Source organism: Globicephala melas, chromosome 4, assembly GCF_963455315.2.
Source record: "Globicephala melas chromosome 4, mGloMel1.2, whole genome shotgun sequence".
NCBI lineage: Eukaryota > Metazoa > Chordata > Mammalia > Artiodactyla > Delphinidae > Globicephala > Globicephala melas.
The window spans coordinates 103,867,759-103,891,792 of record NC_083317.1 but is presented as its reverse complement, the minus strand read 5'-3'; the positions used below and the strand labels follow the sequence as shown (position 1 = coordinate 103,891,792).

General features: G+C 39.9%; 1 protein-coding gene and 1 long non-coding RNA gene across 2 annotated transcripts in view; both read right to left on the bottom strand.

Moving 5' to 3' along the window:
* The window catches only part of KPNA4 (karyopherin subunit alpha 4), a 54,064-nt gene extending 49,834 nt beyond the window's left edge, over nt 1-4,230 (bottom strand). The window contains exon 1 of the mRNA XM_030842413.3: nt 3,976-4,230. Coding sequence (XP_030698273.1) covers nt 3,976-4,044 — 69 coding nt within the window. The 5' untranslated portion in view covers nt 4,045-4,230. The remainder of the gene's footprint in view (nt 1-3,975) is intronic.
* A 4,632-nt stretch (nt 4,231-8,862) lies between these two features.
* On the bottom strand, nt 8,863-23,886 carry LOC132597265 (uncharacterized). The gene is made up of 2 exons (XR_009563775.1): nt 23,463-23,886; nt 8,863-11,998 (listed from the first exon to the last, which is right to left on the bottom strand). It is a non-coding gene; the product is annotated as an uncharacterized lncRNA (long non-coding RNA).
* Between the last annotated feature and the right edge of the window lie 148 nt (nt 23,887-24,034).

Sequence of the window (24,034 nt, the reverse complement as noted above, 5' to 3'; positions counted from 1 at the left end):
TACTTTTAAAACATAAGCTAGATGAGATTAATTTGCTTTATTCTGACACATTTTTTTAATTTGAAATTTGGTCACTACCCATTTCCTGTGTTGCACTGTGCATACCCAGCTATGGTTACTATCTCAAACTAATAATGATGATCCTCTACCACACTGCACAAAAGGAACCACACCCTGAATGTCATCTGACAGTTCCTACAAGCTATTTTAAATGGATACTGACATATAACTTCTTTAATGCTTTTATCTTTCAAGAAGTTAGCATGACCATATTTTGGAGGAGCCAGAATGGTAGAATGTTAACACAGGAATAACTATCAGACTGAAGGCTATGGTATCAGTTTCAATTCCAACACTTAGAAATTCTGACTTTACAAGGGTCACTAATTCCCTGTGACCAAACTGCCCTTCAATGAGCAATTACATCTCTCTACATTAAAAATGTTCCCATTAATTTTAAGTTTAACATAACTTATATATGCACAAAGAGAAAAAACAAAGAGCCAACTGCAAATAAGGGAGTTAGAGAATCAGTTCCACTGAATCCTATTAAATCTCCTTCCTCCCCCTAAGAAAAGCTGAAGGTGATAAATGCGCAGAGAATTGCCAGGCATCTTCCTAACATTAACCTATTAATCTTCACAACACTCATGAAGCAGATGTCAAGGACCTCTAGTTTTACAGATAAAAGAACCCTAAGACTAACTGATTCTCCCAAAGTCACACACAGTTAAGAGATTAGATTAAACTAAACTCTTAAGACTCTGTACTCATCATAATTTGGAATCAAACAATGTTAGATCAAACCAAGAAATGTTCTAATTATCTCATGCTATCCTCTATATCCATGCTATCCAATAAGGTAGCCACTAGCCATATGCAGCTATTAAGAACCTGAAATGTAGCTAGCCCAAATTGAGATACACTGTAAGTGTAAAAGACAGACCAGATTTTGAAGACTAGTATGAAAAGAAGAACATGAAACATCTCATTAAATTTTTTTACACTGATTACATGTTGAAATGGTATTTTGGATATACCGGATTAAATAAAATTTCACTGGACAGCACTGGTCCATACTTCTTTTCAAAGACCTTCCAATGAAACATGTCACTGTAAGATCAACCAAAAAGCAATATTTTCTTAGAATTTGTTGTAGCACAATACAGAAACCATATTTTGAGGGAGGAGGAAATGGGCATAATTAGTATTTTGAGGGACACAGGCATATATGTATGAATAGAGACACAAAATAGGCCTTCTAGTGTTCTCTAAGGATAATAAAAGATATTTCTATCTCATTGCAGGCATATGTGACAGAATAAATCACAAGTGAGGAGAGAGTATGACTTTCCCTTAAAGTCATATTCCATTTCCTTATGTGGAAATGTGAAAATATTCATATTCCTAATGCACACACAGGGTTATCAAAGTCACAAGGATGCCCATAAGGCACAATGAACTTCTCAAAAAAATTTTACCTAATGTGTATTTATAATTATTTTTTAAAAAGTCACGTATCATAATATTGTTCTAATATAGAATCAACACAATCTTATTCTGACTAAAATAATAAGAGATACACAGTAAGGGGAAACATCAGTTCAAAAAATAAGGATCACCTGAAAATAGTTTGGCAACTCCACATAAAGTTACCATGTGTGTTTTGTGACAACCTAGAGGGGTGGGATAGGGAGGGTGGGAGGGAGATGCAAGAGGGAGGGGATATGGGGATATATGTATACATATAGCCGATTCACTTTGTTATACAGCAGAAGCTAACACAACATTGTAAAGCAATTATACTCCAATAAAGATGTTTAATAAATAAATAAAGTTACCATATGACCCACTAATTCCACACCTAGGTGTATAAGCAAAGAGAAATGAAAACACAGGTCTACACAAAAATGTGTAGATGAATGTTCAGAGCAGCATTATGCGTAATAGTTAAAAAGTGGAAACAATGCAAAAGTCTATCAAATGATGAATGAATAAACAAAATGTAGTATATCCACACACTGGAATATTCAGCTATGAAAGCGAATGAAGCACTAATACATTCTAGTTACAGAGTGTATGAACCTTGAAAACATTATGCTACCTAAAAGAAGCAAGTCACAAAAGATCACATATTGTATAACTCCATTTATATGAAATATCCAGAATAGGCATATCTAAAAAGACAAAGAGTGACTGCTAGTGAGTTTGGGTTTCTTTTGGGGGTGATGAAAATGTCCTAAGACTGACTGTGCTGATGGCTGCACAACTATGTGAAAACACCAAAAGCCACTTCAAATGGGTGAACTGTATGGTATCTGAATTACATCTCAGCGAAGATGTTAAAAAAAAAAAAAAAGCGCAGCCAGAAATGTAGAGGGGAAAAGGATCAGAAGGACTGTCAAGCATTTAACTGCTATTTCTCTGGATGTTTGTAACTTTGTGGTATTTATGTTTTTAGCTTTTGTAATTTGTGATTTTTTCCCTCATTTTCAATATTAATACTGGTCAAAAAAATGTTTAATCACATCATTACACAACTAGGTAAACTTAATGAAAGTCGTAAGTTCTACATTTAAATGGCAATTTCTATAGCATATGAATTATCTCAATAAAGATGCTGAAATTTCACTTCAACTAGGAAATAGTCCCTCAAACTAGGAAACCCACTAAGACAGCACTAACTGCCTTGGAAAGTAAATGGCTTTGTGGAAAGTCCAAAAGACAGTTACTATCTCAGTCAAGCAAATGCTCAAAGTTCAGAAACAGATGATGGGAACTTGAAGATCTCAGTATAAAAAAGTACAAAGAAACAACATAAAAAATACTACTTGACCACTTTCTCTTAAAAGCTAACCTCCTGATTCAGATGCAGAATGGAAAACAGAAACAAACAAAAACCCCTATTTACCTAGACGCCTAAACCTGAAGGGAAGAAGTCTTCTATTAAAAATCTGTGATGTGGGTGTGTGCTTAACCCACACACCTTACGTAGCCTAAGAACCTCAGGGGCAGCTGTTACTTAAGATAATGAAGGTTGCTTTTCACCCTTTTCAAATAATAAAACGTGATGGTGCCACTCCACGGCCCACCCCATCCCCCGCTACCACCACCACCGGCAGGTGGAGGGAAAGGATACTGCAGACTAGAGGATGACAGCTTTGTATAACCCTTTGGACTCTATATGTAAGAACGCAGCTGGTGGTCTCTCAGGAGGGGGTAAAGAGATTTGTGAACAAGCTGAAATAAGGGGTATCCTTTGCCTGGAAGAGGGCACACCGTGAGCCACATCTTGAATCAGCTATATCCATAGTAAAACACAGGCCGCTGGAAGGCACTGTTAGCATCACCAGGATGGCCTCTCACGCCGGGGGTGTTTTTTTTCAACGGAGAAGTTGACTCCTGTAGTTTGGAATACTGGGGGGAGGCAGGGGTAAAGCGGGAGTCGGGAAGACCAAAGAAAATGCCTTTAAGTGGAGACGACTCGGGCCTCACTGAGGAAGTTCCGAGACTTACTCGGTCGCCACACGCTAGTCCCCCCCTCCACCTCCCACCGCCCTCCTGCCCGCGGCGCCCGACGTCGGTGGGGGAACGAGAGCCGGAATCTCCGCCGCTACCGGGATGGGGGCCGCAGCCCGGCCCTGGCAGCGCGGCACACACACGCCTCCTCCGCACTCGCCGCGCCCGGCCTCCCCGCCGCGCGGCCCAGCCCCTCGCACCCGAGCCGGGCCGGCTCCTCGGGGCAGGCCTAGGCCGCGCCGGCGGTACCCCGGCACCTCGCTCCCCGGCGGAGGCGGACCAGGCCCGACACAAACTTCCCGGCGCGTTAGCACAGGCGTCACGGACGGGCCGGCCCCCAGCGCCATTCCCCCGCGGCCCGGCGGCGGCTCCCGCCCCTACTCCCCACACTCCGAGTCCCGGCGTAGATCGACCCGAGGCCCACAGCCCCCACCCCTCCGGCGCCCCCGAGTTTACCTCCAAGTCGCGGCCTTTGTTCTTGAAATTCTTGAGCCGTTGGTTGTCCAGTTTCTCGTTGTCCGCCATGGCCGGGCCGGTGACTCCTTCCCCCGCCCGGGCCCCGCGGGATCCGCCCCAACCACCACGCCGCACCGACACTCCCAGGAACCGGGCCGCCGCCTGAGCTGCTGTGCCCGCCGCGGCGTCGCTTCCTTCCTCCTCTCACCTGCCTCCGCCGCGGCCTTCTCCTCGTCTCCCCGCCCGTTTCCCTCCCCCCCCCCCGCCCTAACCCCAGCGCGACCGCAGCTCCCGCTAAGACAACTGCCGGGCCGGGCGGCGGCAACGGCGGCGGAATGTGCTGCCGGCTGCGAGGGGGAGGAAGCCTCGATCTGAGGGCCCCGGCGCCGCGGCCACGCCCATCGCCGCCAGCCCAGCTCGCCGATTGGCCAACCAGACTCCGGTGCGTTCAACCAATCAGAAAGAACGATGGAGAGCGGGGGCGGAAGAGCGAACGGAAAGAGAAAGCGGGCGACGCTGGGAGGAAGGGGCCGGGGCCGGGGCCGGGGCCTGGCCCGGGAGGGGAGGGGCGCGGCGGGGGCAGAGCCGGGAGGGACCACGTGCCCCCGGAGCAACGGAGAGGAAGCGAAAGGGAATTAGAGGCGGGAAGGGGAAGGGGAAGGAGACGCCAGGGAACGAGTTGGTTTGCTCATGTGCGGCCCACCCCAGACGTCTGGGGTCCGGGGTCGAAGCCCACTTAAAGTACGTTCTTTTCTTCTTCGGTGAACCTTCTCTTCCAGAGCACTCTTTGCGAGTTCCGCTGGCTTTACAGGAAGTGGGATCTGCGCCTCTGCTCCATCTCGGGTCGGGACAACCCCCTCCTCTCAACCGAGCTCCCTACCCTGGCAGGGGTCTCTGCTCTCTGGGGGCCCGGCTTCGGGGCTTGGACTGGAAAGAGTGACGTGCGTTCGGGAGGCGCAGCGGAAAGCGGGAGGGACAGTGGGTCGAAGAGGCAAAGGACGTTTTAGACGAATCTGATTCATCCTCTCTAACCAAGTCTCGCAACAGGTGGGAACTTGGGCAGCGCTGATGATCCTGTGACGATACCACCCCCTGGATATTTCGTCTTAGAAAGTTAAAGGAGCTCCTCGGCCACAGAGTACTAACTTATGGAAGGCGGGGACCGTGGCACCTGGCATAGGAAATGTAATATTGTAACTCTGTTGAGAAAGGAAATGAGTTCCGAAGATATACATCTCTACCAGAAATGTTATTACCAGAGGCAGAAATAACACAAGCTACAAAGAACGTACTAAAATGTTTTAGAAAGCGGGAGAAGGAAATGGTTTAAAAATATATTTAAATCCAACTAATAGCTCCTCAAATATGCAGGAGCAATTGGAGTCGGAAGGAAAGCGGGGTGTTTAGAAGCTTTGGGTGTGTTTAAATTTGGCGAGTTAGGGGGAAGAGACCCTTATTCAAACTACTTTGGGAACTTTTACACCTGGTCCCTCCCACTTCCTTACCGGTATATTGTTTGGGGTAGAACGTGCAGAGATAAAACGTTTAAAATGAGTATAATACCTTTAAAGTCCTCAATACTTTGTATGCTTTGAGCTGCCTAGGCAAACAGAAGCTGTACCTGGAAATAATTCACACTGAACTTTCACTTGAATGTAAATTCAGTGCCGATTCTAAGTTTAAAATGATGTTCATTATAAATCTTTATTCCCCAAAGAATCTCACTTCAATTAGAAGTAACATTGCACACTGTAGCACTGATGTCTTCAAAGTGAGTTTAGGATAAGAAAATTCAGTTTAGAATATCGTACTCCTAAAAGAAGGGTGTGATAACAGTTATCCACTAAGAGAGATGCAATACAAACCGGAAATAACCACAACTTGTAATTTCGGTTTTTAATACTTGTTTAATGTCTGTCTAAGGTCTCTCTCCCTCTCTACACAATAAGCTCTCTGAAGTCAAGGGCCATATTTGTTTTTTTTTTCTATATATACCCGACACCTAGTACTTGGCATGGTAGTGTGCACTCAGTGACTTATCAAAGGCAGGACCTGAATCTAAGCTGCTGTGAGTGTATGTTTCATAAGTTAAAAGACAAGCTAACACTTCTTGATTAAAAATGTTGACTGAGTTAGTACAGCTTCTAATCTACACTGGGTTCCTTCTAATAATTCTTAATTTGGTATCATGCTCACTCCAGGGTTAAAGTTCAGGGGGTAGATCAGACATAGGCTTCAGGGCAACCCCCCCCCCCACACACACACCCATGTTTAGAAGGAGTCGTGACACACTTTTCTAAAACGAACAATTGTCCTTAATTATAATGCTCAGGTAGTCTGTTTGCTGGCCTAAATTTTTCATTTGAAATTATCATTACCCATTGCCACTCACTTTACATGTTTAGTGTCTGTAGCTCCAGTTCTTTCCAGATAGAAGATACACAATTTATATAAAAGGAGTACATTTTTTTTTCCGGGGAGTTGGTAATAGATCTAAATGCAGATCGGCAATCTAATTGGCAAGATATGGTAGTTCTTAGTTAGGAGGTGTCAGAAATTTAATTTGCTGAACTAAGGAAATAGTAATGCAGCCATCAATACCATTTCAACACAGACTATTTAACGATTTTTTGTGTGTATTATGAAATATATTTATAACCAAACACTGTAAGAATTATACATGAGACCTATTTTAAACAGGATATTCAACAGCAGGTACATAATATCCTGACTTGTTATTATTTTGGTATAAGAAAAGTCTAAAATATTATGGAGATACTAGCTTTCAATGTGTCATGAAATTCTCTTAGAGTCACTTTCTGAATAAAGAAATTTATTTCTGCAGCAGAGACTTGTGAGAGGATTTGTGAAGCTTTATACAGGGTTTTAGTTGATCAAATGTAATTTCAAAAATAATTATAATTGAACATTATTTCATTTAAGCAGTTTGGAGTATTCTCATGGTACATACATTAACTTGAAGATTGTGGAACCCCTCTTTAATCTAGAATATGGATCTTACAGTCTGTGTTACTGCTTGGGGAATTATGAGTGATTTCTTGAGCAAAACTCTAGGCAGTATCTACTGAAACAAGAAGAAGTTTTATGTGTTGTTAAATCTTAACTAAAGTGTAATTTCTATTTTTTATAGTTGAGTGGATTTTTGTGTTTGTTTTTAGAGAGAAAAAAACATTGGACCTTTGTTAATATGCTTTTATTTTCTTAGGAAAACAGAACTGATCAGGTAGTGGAGGACTTTATTTATTCCTCTTTATTGCCAGGATTTTTCAGACTTTTGGGGAGCCTGGAAAAAATTACTTCTTATTTAGACTCAAGTCTTGGAATGGTAAGAGATTAAAAGCATAGCTGTTGATAATAATCTGACTGAGAGAGATGAGCCACCAGTTTTTCTTTTAACTTAGTTTTTTTTTTTTAAGCTTAGTTTTGACTAATTAATTGGAGAAATACTCATAATTCATGTGTACAAATTATTGATTATTGGTAAATATCTATTTGTATTGCCACCAGGCAAACATCCATAGATTTTCTAAAACTTTTTTCACTTGCTTTTTTTTTTAATTTTTAAAATTTATTTATTTATTTATTTTTGGCTGCGTTGGGTCTTTGTTGCTGTGTGCGGGCTTTCTCTAGTTGCGGCGAGCGGGGCCTACCCTTCATTGCGGTGTGCGGGCTTCTCATTACGGTGGCCTCTCTTTGTTACGGAGCATGGGCTCTAGGTGCATGGGCTTCAGTAGTTGTGGCTCGCGGGCTCTAGAGCACAGGCTCAGTAGTTGTGGCACGTGGGCTTTAGTAGTTGTGGCTCACAGTCTCAGTAGTTGTGGCTCACAGGCTCTAGAGCGCAGGCTCAGTAGTTGTGGCGCACAGGCTTAGTTGCTCCACGGTATGTGGGATCTTCCTGGACCGGGGCACAAACCTGTGTCCCCTGCATTGGCAGATGAATTCTTAACCACTGTGCCACCAGGGAAGCCTCCTTCACTTGCTTTTTATTTGGACCTAAATATTGAAAAAATTAAAGGATACGTATACTCTTCAATTTTAATTTTTAAAAAGTAAACAGCACAGAAGGATCCACTTAAACCAAATAGCCAAGGAGACTGATCATATGACTTAGAGCAGTGTTTCTCAAACAGAGAGTTCCCCAGATCTAGATGTTAGTAAGTATTCCTTAAAACAAAACAAACGAACACAAAAACTTTCCTTGGTCTAACAAGTTTAGAACTTGGTGGGTGCGGGGAGTGGGAACTTTGAGACAGTGCTAAGCAGAACACCATTTGGAAACTTGAAATCAGTGAATTGAGAAGAGTCACTATCCCTCTTCAATTTAAAAATTTTGTATTAATAGCACCAGTTTGTAAGTATAGTGACTTACAAATGGGTGGTATTTCAAAAGTTTGCTTCAAGATTAGTTCTTTGAAATGTGTGCATAAAAGCATGGTCATGACTAGTGAGTAGGTGTTCAAGTTAACCCACAAGGGCTTATTTAATCTATAAAGTACTTATATGAATGTCATAGAACCTAGTGACAATATGTGGCAATAGTTCTATGAGGAAAATGCTGTATTTGGAGTTACAACTTTGGGTGGGAGGAGCACTTTTCTTGTCTTTGCCACCATGCACCAGGAACTGTGCTAGGTGAGGAAGTGACAAAGTACAGTGTTCCTTACGTGTAAAATTCCATGTAGCAGAGATTCTGCAAATTCATATCTTACCTAATGTTATGGGAACCTGGGCTAGCTCTCACTAGTCAGGCTCCCATGGCTTCCAGTAGCCCAAACTGGTAAAGAGGAATGTTAGGATTCTAGGGGCTGAGAAATAAGAAAATGGGCCCAACCTCTTGCCCCAGTAGATCTCACTTCAGGCAAGCTCCCTACCCCTATCTTTTTTTTTTTTCTTCTTTACTTTTTATTTTTTAATAATTACAGATTCACAGGCATTTCCAAAAAAATAAAAAATGTACAGGGAGGTTCTATATATCCTTTACTCAGCTCCATCTCCTCCCATGGTAGCATCTTGAGTAACTATAGTACACTATCAAAACTAGAAAATTGATGTTGATATAATCCATAGAGCTTATTCATAGGGGACGGGAGTCATTAGAATGTAAAGACTATATGAAAGTATCAGGGGGTGCCTATATACTGGAGCCTCTTATAACCCTATGCTTGTTGAGAATTTTATAATGATAACAATAATAATTGCTACTGGGAATTCCCTGGTGGTCCAGTGTTTAGGACTTGGCGCTTTCACTGCCAAGGGTCCAGGTTGGGGAACTAAGATTCCATAAGCCATGCAGTGAAGCCAAAAAATTTTTAATAATAGTAATAATAATTGCTACCAAATATTTAATATCTACCATATTCTAGGTCTAGGTATTCTATGTGATGTATTTTATTATTATCAGTGTTGTTATTTGTATTTCTATTATTATAAACATAATTATTGAGCAATTATGGGACAGGCAGTCTTCTAAGCCATTGATAATATTGACTCATTGAATCCTCACAACAACCCTATGAAGAAAGTATATTATTACTCACTTTACAGATGAGAAATCTGAAACACAGAGAGGTTTAGTAATTTTCCCAAGATCACACAGTCAATAGAAGAGCTGGCATTTGAACTGGGTCTGACACCAGAGTCAGCACTCCTGATTACCATCTAGGTACATAGACTTCAGAGTTCATAGTAACCTCTCAAGGTAGATATTATTGTTTCTATTTTCTGTGTGAGGAATCTGAGGTTCAGAAAGGCTAAGCAACTCGCTCAAGATCCTATACAACTAACAAGTACTGGAGCCCCAGTTTGACTCCAGTCCTGACCAGCTGCAAACCCCCACTATTTATAGTTAGCCATTGTTATGGACTGAATGTTTGTGCCCCCGCAAAATTCATATGTTGAAACCTCATCCCCCATGTGATAGTGTTTGGAGGTGGGGCCTTTGGGGGTGATTAGGTCATGATGAATGGGATTAAGTTCCCCTATAAAAGAGGCCCCAGGGAGCTCTCTCATCCCTTCCGCCAAATGAGATTACAGTGAGCAGACTATGGTCTATGAGGAAGCAGCTTCTCACTAGCAGCTTCTCACTAGACATTGAATTGGCCATCACCTTGATCTTGGACTTCCCAGCTTCCAGAACTGTGAGAAATAAATTTCTGTTGTTTATAAGTAAGCTACCCAGTCTATGACATTTTGTTATAGCAGCCTGAACAGACAAAAAAACCATTTTGCCTCCCTGGTTTTTTTTTTTTTTTTTGGCCTCGGATTGAACCCAGGCCCTCAGCAGTCAAAGCACAGAGTCCTAACCACTGGATTACCAGGGAATTCCCACCTCACTGGTTTTTAACAAAAATCTCTGCCAGACCACAATGATATTGTGATTTAAAAAATATATATTTGGTCTTCCTCCACAGTTTTGGCACATAATTCCTAAAACCTTTGTAGTTTCCTGAGCAATAAGGGTTATAGGGATACCTTTCCTTCTCAGCTTCTGAAATAGCTCCAGAATGAAACAGGTATCCTTTCAACCACCTCTGAGTTTATGTTAATATGATGACTTTCGGAAAGCTCCTAAGGATAGGGACCTCTGGTGAGGGGAGAGGGACTGGAGGTTGAATCAGTGGCTAATGAAGCCTCCATAAAAACCCAAAACCAACTGGTTTGAAGAGCTTCCATGTTGGTGAATACATGGAGGTGCTGAGAGGGTAGTGAGCCTAGACAGGGCATGGAAGCTGAGTCCTTTCCCCATACTGAACCCTATGTACCTCTTCCACCTGGCTGTTCCTGAGTTATATTCTTTTATAATAAACTGGCAATCCAGTAAGTAAACTGTTTTCTTGAGTTGTGTGAGCTGCTCTAGCAAATTAATCAAGCCCCAGGATGGGGTTATATGAGCCCCCAATTTACTGCTTATAGGTCAGAAGCACAGGTAACAACTTGAACTTGCAACTGGTGACTGATGTCAGGGAGTGGGGCTCAGTCCCACAAGACTTTAACCTGTTGAATCTGACACTATCTCCAGGTAGTGTCAGAACTCAGTTTAAATGTAGGTCACCCAGCTGGTGTGGCAGAATTGTTTGGTGTGGGAAAAAAAAATCACACATTTGGTGATCTGAAGTGAGAGTAGTGCTGTGAGTTGACAGAAAACAGAAGAGTATTTTTTTCCTAAACAGGCTCTAAAGAGGTCTAAGTCTGAAATGCCTGAAGAAGTGGTTGTCAAACCTTAGAGTGTTTTAGAACCACTTGCAAGACTTAAAACCCCAATTGGTAGACTCCATCCACAGAGTTTGTGATTCAGTAGGTCTGGGATAGCATCTAAAGATTTGAATTTCTAACAAGTGCTCACTTGATGCTGCTTGTACTGGTTCCTGGAACATACTTTGAGAACTACTAGATCTGGCCTGCCATCCCATTTAAGGTGGTTTCAGCCTAAGGTAAGGATAGAGTTAAATAAGTATAATTAAGCATCACAGTAATAGATGGTAATATGTCATGTAAATTTTCAAAGTACTGCAAATATAAAATAACGGTTATATGACTCTTACTCGAAAAATGTACCACATAATTAATGTTTCAAGGATAGAATTTACAGGTCAGTAATATCCAATTCCATGTTACTTTCTGAATAGATTGATGCAGTACTTTCCTGAGTCCCCTTTCTGCCTCCGTTTTTCCCTTGAGTTTTCTCGGATACCATTGATGACATTCTTCTAAAAGATTAGCTCCATTGAGCCTGTAAAGTCTATTCTGAGTTCCTTGTTGTTAGGTTAAATCTCATATCCTCTGCCACTTGCCTAGCTCCTTGAAGGCTCAGGCCAGTCCCAGTTCTTGAGTCAATCTGCAAAGAGGCAGAGCATGTCTCCATTAACTGTTCTTCCTCGGCTCCTGAATTCTAGCCTGTTTGCCAGGTTTTCCTCTATAGCCGCCTCCTCGGGGCCACACCCTCGCAGGTCCAGTCAGGAATGGGTTCTCCTGCCACATCTTGACTGGTCTCCTAGAACGGTCTCTGATACCAACAAACAAAACAGAAATGCAGAGTTAATTTTATTTTTAGTCACCCTGTTCAAGGGGATTCCTTCACAATCAAAACAATGAAAAAAGGAAAACTTGTTAATTCTTAATCCTTTCTCATTTCTCTTAATGGTGCTACTCTACTTAGTTTCTTGAGCTGAAAACATTAAGTGTTATTGATTCTTCATCCTTTTCTCCGGCCATTCCATGTACAATCAAGAACAGATGGTATAGAATTAATAGGATATCTTCATGGTGTCTCTCTTATTTGCCTCCTTTCCCATCTCCCTGTGACCATCTTCTGCCCTGTTTAAGACCTGTAAGAATTGTTTCACATTCATGATGTCTCAGAGTTGGAAAAGAGCACACGTGTTAACTAGTTCAACCACCTACTTTGTGCTTGAATTCTCACTTCAACATTCTCATCAAGGGCAACACATTCATTAATGGGGAATTCGATGTTTCTTAAATCATAACCCATTCAGTCTTCAGAGGATATCATTAGAAATTTCTTCATGTCAAACACATGTGTGTATATAATATCATTTAAAAGAAAAAGTCATTGTAATATTTAAGATCAAAGCAGTTAAATATCTATAGACCAAAAAAGGGCAGATGCATTAATGGAGCTCTTTTTTTTTTTTTAATTTGTGAAAATGATAGATTCCCACCTTCAGTAATGTCTTACACCTGGATTATGGGTCCTTTTTTGAAATTTGAGAATAGTAGTGCTAGTCAGATGGGTGAAAATTAATTCTCATGAATACGAGTGATTTTAATAACTTTAATGAAGACAGAACTGATGCCCTAAAACAATTGACTGCCTTGGAGAATCACATATAAGTAGAACTCTGATGTATTTATTAGTTGTTTTTCCCTATTACTGAGCATAAATTAGATGTGACACATGGTACCATGTATACACATATAATTCTAGAAAATGAATTTAAAAATAGTACAAGATTGAACACATTCAAGACATAGAAATTAGCCTTGAAATACATAACACCTCATAGGATTTATCAGCTTTCTATTTATAGTTCTGTCGCTATTTTATACAAAACCCTGGAGTCTCTTGGAAAACTTCTCTAATAGTTTCAACAAATTTTCCAGATGCCTACAGAGTCAAAGGTCTGGAACTCCTGGTGTGTCAGTTAGACTTAGTTACCTTATGATGGACTTCAAAATAAAATCTTTAACAAATCTTTTAATGTTTTTCTCACCTCTTCCCCACTTGGTTGAACCCTGGAAATCCTTGTCCTTTCACCTACATGCTTATCCCAACACTCACTCATTAGGCCCTATAAAAACTATTGAGAATCAGGGCCTGGTTAGTGTTAGACCATCATATTTAAAGCCTGTTAGATATTAGAATGTCTTATCCTCTTGCCTTTTTGGCTACATCCCTAGGATCTGCCTGATCAAACCTTGATGTTCTACATGACAGAACATAAGCTACCATGCTGATCCCAAATTAGACTTCCCAGGTTTTTAGTTCTACTTATAAAGAGAAGTATCAGAGGAGCATTTAGCTTGTAGACAGTCAACTAATGACTAGCAATACTATTATTTGGTTAATTCAAGTCTATCACAGAACCATTAGAGGGACTTCCCTGGTGGCACAGTGGTTAAGAATCTGCCTGCCAATGCAGGGGACGTGGGTTCGATCCCCGGTCTGGGAAGATCCCACATGCCATGGAGCAACTAAGCCCGTGCGCCACTACTGAGCCTGAGCGCCACAACTACTGAGACCGCCGCCACAACTACTGAAGCCTGCGTGCCTTAGGGCCTGCGCACCGCAACTACTGAGCCCACGTACTGCAACTACTGAAGCACGCGCGCCTAGAGCCTGTGCTCCACAAGAGAAACCACCACAAGGAGAAGCCTGTGCACTGCAACAAAGAGTAGCCCCCGCTCGCTGCAGCTAGAGAAAGCCCGCACACAGCAACGAATACCCAATGCAGCCAAAAATAAAAAGAACAATTAGAGCAGTAGAAAAATATTTATGGATACCCAGACGGCCTAGAAGAGCTATTTAATTTCTAGAGATAGGAAATGCGTGTTTATAGTTTTTGTTCTTTTTTTCCTTCTACTTGCCACATGCCAAGAAGAAAAAGATCACTCATCATTTATCTGTCCTGATAGCCATTAAAGTGGAACCTCTTTAAAAGTAATTCAAATTTGCCACAGACATTTCTTTTGAGAGATGCACATCTCTCCTCATTGAATCTGTGGCAGTCCTCTTGGAGGCACTCTTGTGGCATGCAAAGTGATCTAAAGGGTACACTGGCAAATTGTTAATCTTGGCACCCTTAACATGCTAGCTCCTTTTAGGAATAATTTAAACACACTCTGAATTGCCCTTATCACAAAGTATTGCCCTTATTATAATACCCAAAATAACAAAGAGGTGGATAGACAACATGTATATTTCCACCCACCCTTCCATACACTACCACTTAGTGTATTGTATATCTTAGCATATACTTTGTAGTATAATGTATAGTATAGTGCAGTATATATCTAAGTGTATAGTACAGTGTATATGTAGGGCCAGCTTCATGGACATGTGACCTATATAGTCACATTGGGCTCTGCACATAGAAGGGCCCCACATTTGCCTTAATGATTGCTGTCACTATCTTGAAATTCTTAATTTTTTTTATTGAGAGGCTCCCCCTTTTCATTTTGCACTGGGACTTGCAAATTACATAGTCTGCCATGGATAATGCAATGTATACACTTCTAACGCTCTACCTACCATATGCTTTTTGGCATATGTTTCTTCACTCTTTAAAAATAAATGCCTATGTAATATCTCTACTTTAAATGTAAATAAGTAATGCAAATATACATAGGATCATATTATACATACTATTCTGCAACCTACTTTTTATTTAATGTATTAGAGATATTGCTCCTTGTCAGTTATCTCATACTTTGTGATGGCTGAAGAATGTTTTCTTGTATGGATAAACCATTATTTATTTAATCTCCTACTGATGGACACATAAGGTCTCCTGTTTTTTACTGTGACAGAGTGAACATCCTTGAATATACATCTTTGTTCACTTACCCCACTATTTCCTTAGGATAAATTTCTAGAAGTAAAATTGCTGAGTCAAAGGGTATGAACATTTAAAATGTGATACATACTACCCGATTGCTCCTTAAAAAAGATTATACCAGATTATACCAATCTAAATCCCACAACAGATTACAAGCACCATCGTTGCTCCACACGCTAGCTGAGCGTAATAACTCAGCTTCATCTCTGCCAATCTGATAGTGCCTGCTATTTCTAATGACCTTAGCCTGAGTTATTAGCTCACTAGGATATCACTGATTCAGCTAATATGGAACGGCAGTTTACTGACTCAAATATCGGTGCACCTATCAAAGTGAATACTTCTGGGGAGCGACTTTGTTCTGGAATCCTAGTCAAGATATTTGAGGCATTCTAAGCCCCCAACTTTTCTATTAAAATAAGGTTTTTGTTTCCACATGCAACATTCAGGGATACTGTAAATGCTCAAAGTGCCCCTACCAACATTAATCTTACTATCTTTCTGCCCTTAACCCCCCAACTTTTAAAAATCCTTTTTATTTTGAAACAGTTTCAGACTTTCACTAACTTGTAAGAGAACAGTACAAAAAATTCCTCTATACCCTTCACCCAGAGTCCCCAAATGTTAACATTTTACCACATTTGCTTTCACATCCTCTCTTTTTTCTGAACTCTTCAAGACTAAGTTGCAGGCATGATGCCTCTTTCCCCAAATGTTTTGTGTTCATTCTTTTATACAATCACAGCGTGATTATCTAAATCAGGAAAATTGATACAATATTGCTCTCTATAGACATTATTTAAATTTCATCAATTCCCAATAATTATAGAAAAAGAAGAAAACATTTTTTCTGGTCCAGGATTCAAACCAGGACCACACATTACATTTAGCTGTCATGAGTTCCTCCACACACCCTTTTTTGGGGTCATATTTTTGTAGATAAATCCTAGGTTGATGTAGAAAAATGCTTTTTGGCAACCTGAATTCCAAAAATCTGGTTGATTAGCCTTTTTTGTATTCATAAGTTTTAAAACAACATTGCTTAAAAGGGAAAACATACGATCCAACAGGTTAAAGAAATGGCACAGTCTTACTATAGATCATACAAATTTTCAGCAGTAAATCATAAGCTATAAAAAATGAAAACTTCAGAAACATCTAAAAAAATGCTCTGGACTTTTAAGAAAAGGTTTTCCAGGGCCATTCTAAAAAGATCGTTTGCCCCTTTTGCTCAAGTACCAGGTGTTGAGAAGTCCTATTTGATTATATACAAATAAAGTTACCTTCAAGTTTCTAGAGAGCCTAGGGAAGAAAAAAATGAAAAAAATGTAACTAGAAATGACTCAACACCAAAGTAAGGGCATTTGTGTCCTTAGTAGGATGACATTGAGCAGTTTTCCTTTCTCTTGAATCTTTTATTAATAACCAAAATGGTGTGAGGTATGTTGGGTGGGTAAATTAAAGCTTTAACTATGGCTAGACCATGAATAGACTCCTTGAAGCACTGGGGATTTTGGATAGTTGTGATCGGATGACCTCAGATCTTCTACAACTTAAAGATGAGTTCATAAAGAAGGAGCAAATAGATATTTTACTTATTAACCAAACATTCAAAAAGTGATCCCTGGGTGTCAATGTGTTAACCACCTTGAATGAAAACTGATCATCCTATTACTTTTTTCATCTTATGAAAGGAGAAATGGAGGCATAGAAAGGTACAGCAATTTTTGTCCAAGGTCACACAGCTAGTAGGTGGCTAGGAAACTGAGGATCTCAAGGTAAGGCCCACAGGCCAGAGTGTTGTAATCCCATTAATTCTCAAAACTGACCCATTAGGGGCTTCCCTGGTGGCGCAGTGGTTAAGAATCCACCTGCCAATGCAGGGGACACAGGTTTGAGCCCTGGTCTGGGAAGATCCCACATGCCACAGAGCAACTAAGCCCGTGCACCACAACTACTGAGCCTGTGCTCTAGAGCCCATGAGCCACAACTACTGAGCCTGCGTGCCACAACTACTGAAGCCCGCGTGCCTAGAGCCCATGCTCCACAACAAGAGACGCCACCGTGATGAGAAGCCCGCGCACAGCAACGAAGGCCAACGCAACCATAAATAAATAAATAAATAAACAAAAACAAAAAACCTGACGCATTAGTTTTGCCTCAAGGCTGGGGCTTCACACTGAACATAAATGATTGGAAGCATAATCAAAATCTAGGAGGGGCTTCCCCGGTGGCGCAGTGGTTGAGAGTCCGCCTGCCGATGCAGGGGACATGGGTTCGTGCCCCGGTCCAGGAGGATCCCACATGCCGCGGGCCAGCTAGGCCCGTGAGCCATGGCCGCTGAGCCTGCGTGTCCAGAGCCTGTGCTCTGCAACGGGAGAGGCCACAACAGTGAGAGGCCCGCGTACCGGAAAAAAAAAAAAAAAAAATCTAGCAGGACAGGCACAGTCAAGAAAGAGAAAGTCCGTTAAATATAAGACATGACACCATAAAACTCCTAGTAAAGAACATAGGCAAAATATTCTCTGACATAAATTGTAGCAATATTTTCTTAGGTCAGTCTCCCAAGGCAAAAGAAATAAAAACAAAAATAAATGAATGGAACCGAATCAAACTTAAAAGCTTTTGCACAGCAAAGGAAATCATCAACAAAACAAAGACAACCTACTGAATGGGAGAAAACATTTGCAAATGATGCAACCGACAAGGGGCTAATATCCAAAATATACAAACATCTCATACAACTCAATATCAAAAAAACAAACAACCCAATCAAAAAATGGGCAGAAGACCTAAATAGACATTTCTCCAAAGAAGACATACAGATGGCCAACAGGCACATGAAAAGATGCTCCACATGTCTAACTATTAGAGAAATGCAAATCAAAACCACAATGAGGTGTCACTTCACACTGGTCAGAATGGCCATCATCAAAAAGGCTACAAATAATAAATGCTGAAGAGTGTGTGGAGAAAAGGGAACCCTCTTACACTGTCGGTGGGAAAGTAAATTGGTGCAGTCACTATGGAAAACAGTATGGAGTTTCCTTAAAAAACTGATAATAGAGCTATCATATGATCCTGCAATTCCCCTCTTGGGTATACATCCAGAAAAAAAATGAAAACTCTAATTTGAAAAGATACATGTATCCCAATGTTCATAGCAGCACTATTTACAATAGCCAAGACATGGAAGCAACCCAAGTGCCCCTTAACAGATGACCGGCTTAAGAAGATGTGGTGTATATATACATACAATGGACTATCAGCCATAAAGAAGAATGAAATTTTGCCATTTGCAGCAATGTGGATGGACCTGGGGATTATTATACTTACTGAAGTAAGTCAGACAAAGACAAATACTCTATGATATCACATATTTGTGGAATCTAGAGAATAATACAAATGAATATATATGCAAAACAGAAACAGACTCACAGACATAGAAAACAAACATACGGTTACCGAAGGGGAAAGTGGGAGGAGGGATCAATTAGGAATTTGGCATTAACAGATACAAACTACTATACATAAAATAGATAAGCAACAAGGATTTACTGTATAGCACAGGGAAATATATTCAATATCTTGTAATAAACTATAATGGAAAATAATCTGAAATATATATATATAACTAAATCACTTTACTGTACACCTGAAACTAACACAGTATTATAAATCAACTGTACTTCAATTTAAAAAAAAAGGAAAAAAAGGTCTAGACTAATGTGGGAAAGGAGAACAATCAGGAAACATCTGAAAGCAAGCTGCCCTATTTTGAACAAAGTTATAAAAGTTATCTGAACAAAGCTTTCTTCTTAAAATTCAATAAAACTAAATTCATATAAAAATGAGCAACAAGAAAATATCAAGATCTGATGCTATACAAAGTTATTATAAGGAAAAAGAATAAGGAGTAAAATAACATTCATGCAGACATTAAAAGCACGTCAGAAAGACATACTCAATAAGCAGATCTGAAATACTATATTATTCCAAAATGAGGTAAAATACATTAAAAAATACATATATAAGAAATAAAAGAGCAAAATAAATTAGAATTCAAAATGGAAGTGATAGAACTCAAGAAAAAAATAGAAATTAAAATAGCAGAAGTTAGGTTCCCACTCTACAGCCTGGCTCCAGGGTTCGTACATTGAGGATCACACCACAGACTTCCCGTGGCAGGTTTATTAATAAAGGTGTGGAATTTCTTTACAATTGACCCTTCAACAACATGGGTTTGAACTTCATGGGTCCATTTATACACGGAGTTTTTTCAATAGTAAATAGTACAGTACTACCCCATCCATAATTTGTTCAGTTGGAGAATGCACAACTGCGGATACAGAGGAACGAATTAGATGGAGGGCTGACTATACGCAGGTTTTCAACTTTGCAGAGTTGGCACTCTTTACCCCCAGTGTTATTCAAGTGCCGACTGTACTTTTCAAAGTGGCTTTGAAATAATTTAAAATAATAAGTGTCGAATGATTTTAATAAAGATGATTACTTTAAATAAACTATGAAAATTTCACTTTATAATTTTGTGGCTGATTCAGTAGAGAATTATCATTTAAATCTCAGACCCTATAGTTTCAATCCAAATTCTGTGGTGCCTTACTACGTGGGATTTTCGTGAAAAGCGAATACAATTTTTTTGGAAGCCAAAACCATAAAAGTGAATTTAACAAGTGGCAGCAAATGTCACAATATATTATGGAGACATTATATTTATGTAGAAACTCACCCAAAATGTATTAGAGCAATCTTTTGTAATGTCACATTGCATTATTATGAATTTGGAATTTTGCCATCATAAAGGTGTGAGGAATATACTTAAGGAAAGGGTGTGTTAGCAGAGGAATTGAATGGTAAACTCAGAACAATTATTCTCATGATGGGACAGCATGTGTAATTTTAAAAAGTGTATTGAATATGACTACTGTTTTCCTAATACAATCCAAGAAAACTAAGCTTGCCAAGAAAATTAAGCTTGATAAAATCTGTTCAGTTGATGGATGAGTTGTTCTACTGTGAGAAGGCACTGGAATGCAATGGGATAAAATCTGAGATGTACTGACAGAGACCCTGGCTTTTGCGCTTGTGTGTGAATGTGTCCACTAGAGTTGGATAGGTACCGACTTGATATATTCAAATCACCGTGGTATATTTTCCAAACTATAGTACACAGGTCAAGCCTGTCCCACCCTCGCTGAAAACCACAAATATGAAATCTTAAGGCTAATTAGAGAGAAATTTGGACTATGTGCAAAGGCTGTGTATTTTAGTGTAGATCATCCTGGAAAACCTTCCTAATGCCTAATTTTTTTTTTTTTTTTTTTGCACAAAAACATCAGGCTAGATGAATATTGAAAAGTCTTAAAGGAAAAAGGATGGCTTTGTCAGCAAAGTATTTTTCTCCACAACTGGTTCCATATTTTTGAACCAACATAGAGCTGAAGGAGAAAGAAAACATTTTTTTTTAAACCCGATTTTGGTGAACAGAGAAGCCCTAGGTTCTGATTTTGACTTCTCCAAAGCAATTGCGGACTTGAACTTTGGAGCCCTAAGTGGGCCTACCTCACCAAGAAAGGAAATGGAGGTGATCTAGGTCTCTTTGCCCACTATTCTTTAATAAGTTAACTTACTAATACAACTGAGCCACAGATGAGCACAGATAACATTAGCTAATTTATCTGGGGCTCATTTCCAGGGTGAATTTGGACCCTGGACCCCAGGTGACTTCAACTTGCTTTGCTTCTTATCACCTTAACGTCAGTGACTGACACAGCCAGCCAGTCCTTTCTTACCCAGTGACTGAATCCCGTCAATACTTGTCCAGATTCTCAGTCTTTTTTTTTTTTAATGCATTTCCTCTGCTTACAGCACGTTGATTGGAGCTTGAGGTTAAGAAATAAAAGACAATCCAACTCAATTCATCTTAGCTCGTTTCATTTCCTATGAGCAGCTTCAACAAAGAGTTGTTGGGATTGGGATCAAAACATTTGCTTAAAAGAGCCTTGAATTTTGAAGAGTTCAGTTTATTTTTGGTATCATGATCCTGGGAATACAGAGAATTAACTTGCTCCGATTGACTATGTAGAGGTTCAGCTTTGTTTTTTACATAATATAATAGAGAATTTTATAGTAAGAATATCAGTAAGTTCTATGGAACTTTGGGGAAAGCAGAGATTGAACAACAACAACTATTACTTACGTAGTTTTTTAAAAGGTAGCTAACTTGAAAAAAAATGTGGCTTTGCGGTTATCGTAAGATAATACATGCATGTGGTAAAAATATGCAAAGAAAATCAAACGTTAGTTTATCCAGTAATAAACCAAATCTTCCTCCCAGATCTGCTCCCCAATCTTCGTTTCTCTTTGAAAAACACAACAGTTTCTGAAGCTAAAGTTGAAGAGCAGGTGGTGAATTAATCCTTTTGTAACTCAATCTTAGTCTTTAAGGACCAAAAAAAAACCATGTTGGGCTATAGCTTCAGCACTGTTGGAAAGAACCACATAGCACTGGTTTCCTAAGAGTCATCATTGGTGGTGTTTACATGTAAAGTGGCTACAATCCAAGGTTTATAAATGATTGCACAATAAAAATTAGAGTGCTCTGTTGTGGATCACTGAATAGGTACCAGGTAGGTTACAATTTAACCATGCTAAAGAAACCAAACTATGGAAACAAATGGTTATAAGTGAATCATTCATCAGAGATTTGAACCAATTCCTTCTAATTTATATTTTATGAAATATTCTTCCTCCCTCAATATCACAGAATTCGAATGACTGTTTAAAGTAATTATTATCTTGACAGAAGTTTCCAAAGAGACAGATGTATTACAAAATAAGTCCACTTTCTATTTTTATAAACCAGTTGTAAGTGTGAAACTTTGTATGCACTGCTGTCTGATTTTTTTTCACGTTAAAAATTGTCTCTTTATGGTCAATGCCTGTTTGTTTTTGATATCCGAATACTACATTTCTAAAATCATGGTGAATGGAGTTTCTGTTTACAGTTCATTGCTTTAAGCTGCTATCCTAGAGAAACACAGAATAGATATTTTCCATAAACCAGTTATTTATGTTCTAGATTTTTTTTTTTTTTGGTTGTATTTTGATAGCTCAGAACCTAGTATTTCATTAGTGCAATCTGAGCTATTTTCTTCCAATGCATTTATCTTAACACTTATCTATATTGAATTCACTTATCATATTTCTGCATTTTTTTTACATTCCACACAATAAACATTCATTTCTTTACCCAGCAAACATTCATTGAACATCATCTATGGCTCAAAGTTGAATAAGACACAGTGCTGTTTCTAGCAACCTCACAATGTTTGACTTGACAGGCCAACCAACATGGAAAAGCAAAACACACTTGAACAAATCAATTTTTTGAAATGTTAACACAGAAAATACTTTCACAATATGGGCATCACTTGGCAGTGACACATTATAATAATGCTGGCAGAATAAGCTTTATTCTCACTTAGAGAAACGGTCTCCTGCTATCCTCAGGTAGTTGGACGAGAGCTCAGAAATGTTCTCTTATATTCAGAAGAGAAATGTTTGGTCATTCATGATTTTAATTTGTTTTCTACAAACTCTGAAAGAGTTGTTTGGTCCTAGTTCCAAAGGTTTTACTTTCTGGGAGCTACTATATCAGCAAGGGTAAGATTGGTCAACTGGGGGGTGCTCAGTCTGCTTAGAACTAACTTGCTAGAGTTGATTATGGGATATTGCCAACCTAAGATAATGTCATTAGCATTTCCATTCAGAAATAAGTTGTTCAAAATCCAAAGGTTGTTCTGTAACATCCTGGTCTGCTTCTGCAGCATATAAATATTCTACCTCCTAACTCTTAAGGCATATTTTATTTTGAAAAGGAAAAATCATGTGGCTCAGTTCTTACCTAATCATTACAATCTTATTATTATTATTATTATTACTACCATTGGTGAAGGGAACATCTCACTTTTTTTTTTTTTTTTTTTTTTTGCGGTACGCGGGCCTCTCACTGTTGTGGCCTCTCCCATTGCAGAGCACAGGCTCCAGACGTGCAGGCTCAGCGGCCATGGCTCACGAGCCCAGCCACTCCACAGCATGTGGGATCCTTCCGGACCGGGGCACAAACCCGCGTCCCCTGCATCGGCAGGCGGACTCTCAACCACTGCGCCACCAGGGAAGCCCCATCTCATATCTTTTAACTGAAGCCTTTTCAACTTCTCCCCAAATCTATGCGCATCTTGGCGTTCCTTTTATCAGTAAATGGTAACTTTGTCCACCCAGTTGCTCATGCCTGAAACATGGTTGTCATGCTTGAAAACTCCATCTCCCTGTGAAGGGTACTTCACGTCCAATAAGTGATCTTTCTACCTTCAAAATAGGTGTTGAATTTGTCCACTTCTCTCCATCTGCATTGTCATTGCCCTGGTCCAAGCCACTGTTGTATCTCTCTGGACAACCGAAAAGCTTTCTCACTGGCCACTCTGTGTTCACACTTGCCCCTTCTCCAGTCCAATCTTCAATAGCTATGAGAGTGACAGTTTAAAGGGAGATCATGTTATGGCATTTTTCTTAGTCTGTTACGGCTGCTATAACAAAATACCACAGACCGGTAGCTTATAAACAACAGAAATTTATTGCTCACAGTTCTGGGGGCTGGGAAGTCCAAAATCAAGGCTCCAGCAGATTCAGTGTGGGTGGACTACTGCTTGCTGTGTCCTCACATTGTTGAAGGGCTAAAGATCTCTCTGGAGCCTCTTTTATAAGAGCACTAATTCCATTCATGTTGGCTCAGCCCTCATGATCTAATCACCTCCTAAAGTCTCTACCTCCTAACACCATGATCTTTGGGGGTTAGGATTCAACATATGAATTTGAGGAGGGACACAAACATTCAGACCATAGCAGTCATTTTTTTGGCTTGCAAAATCTTTCAGTGGCTT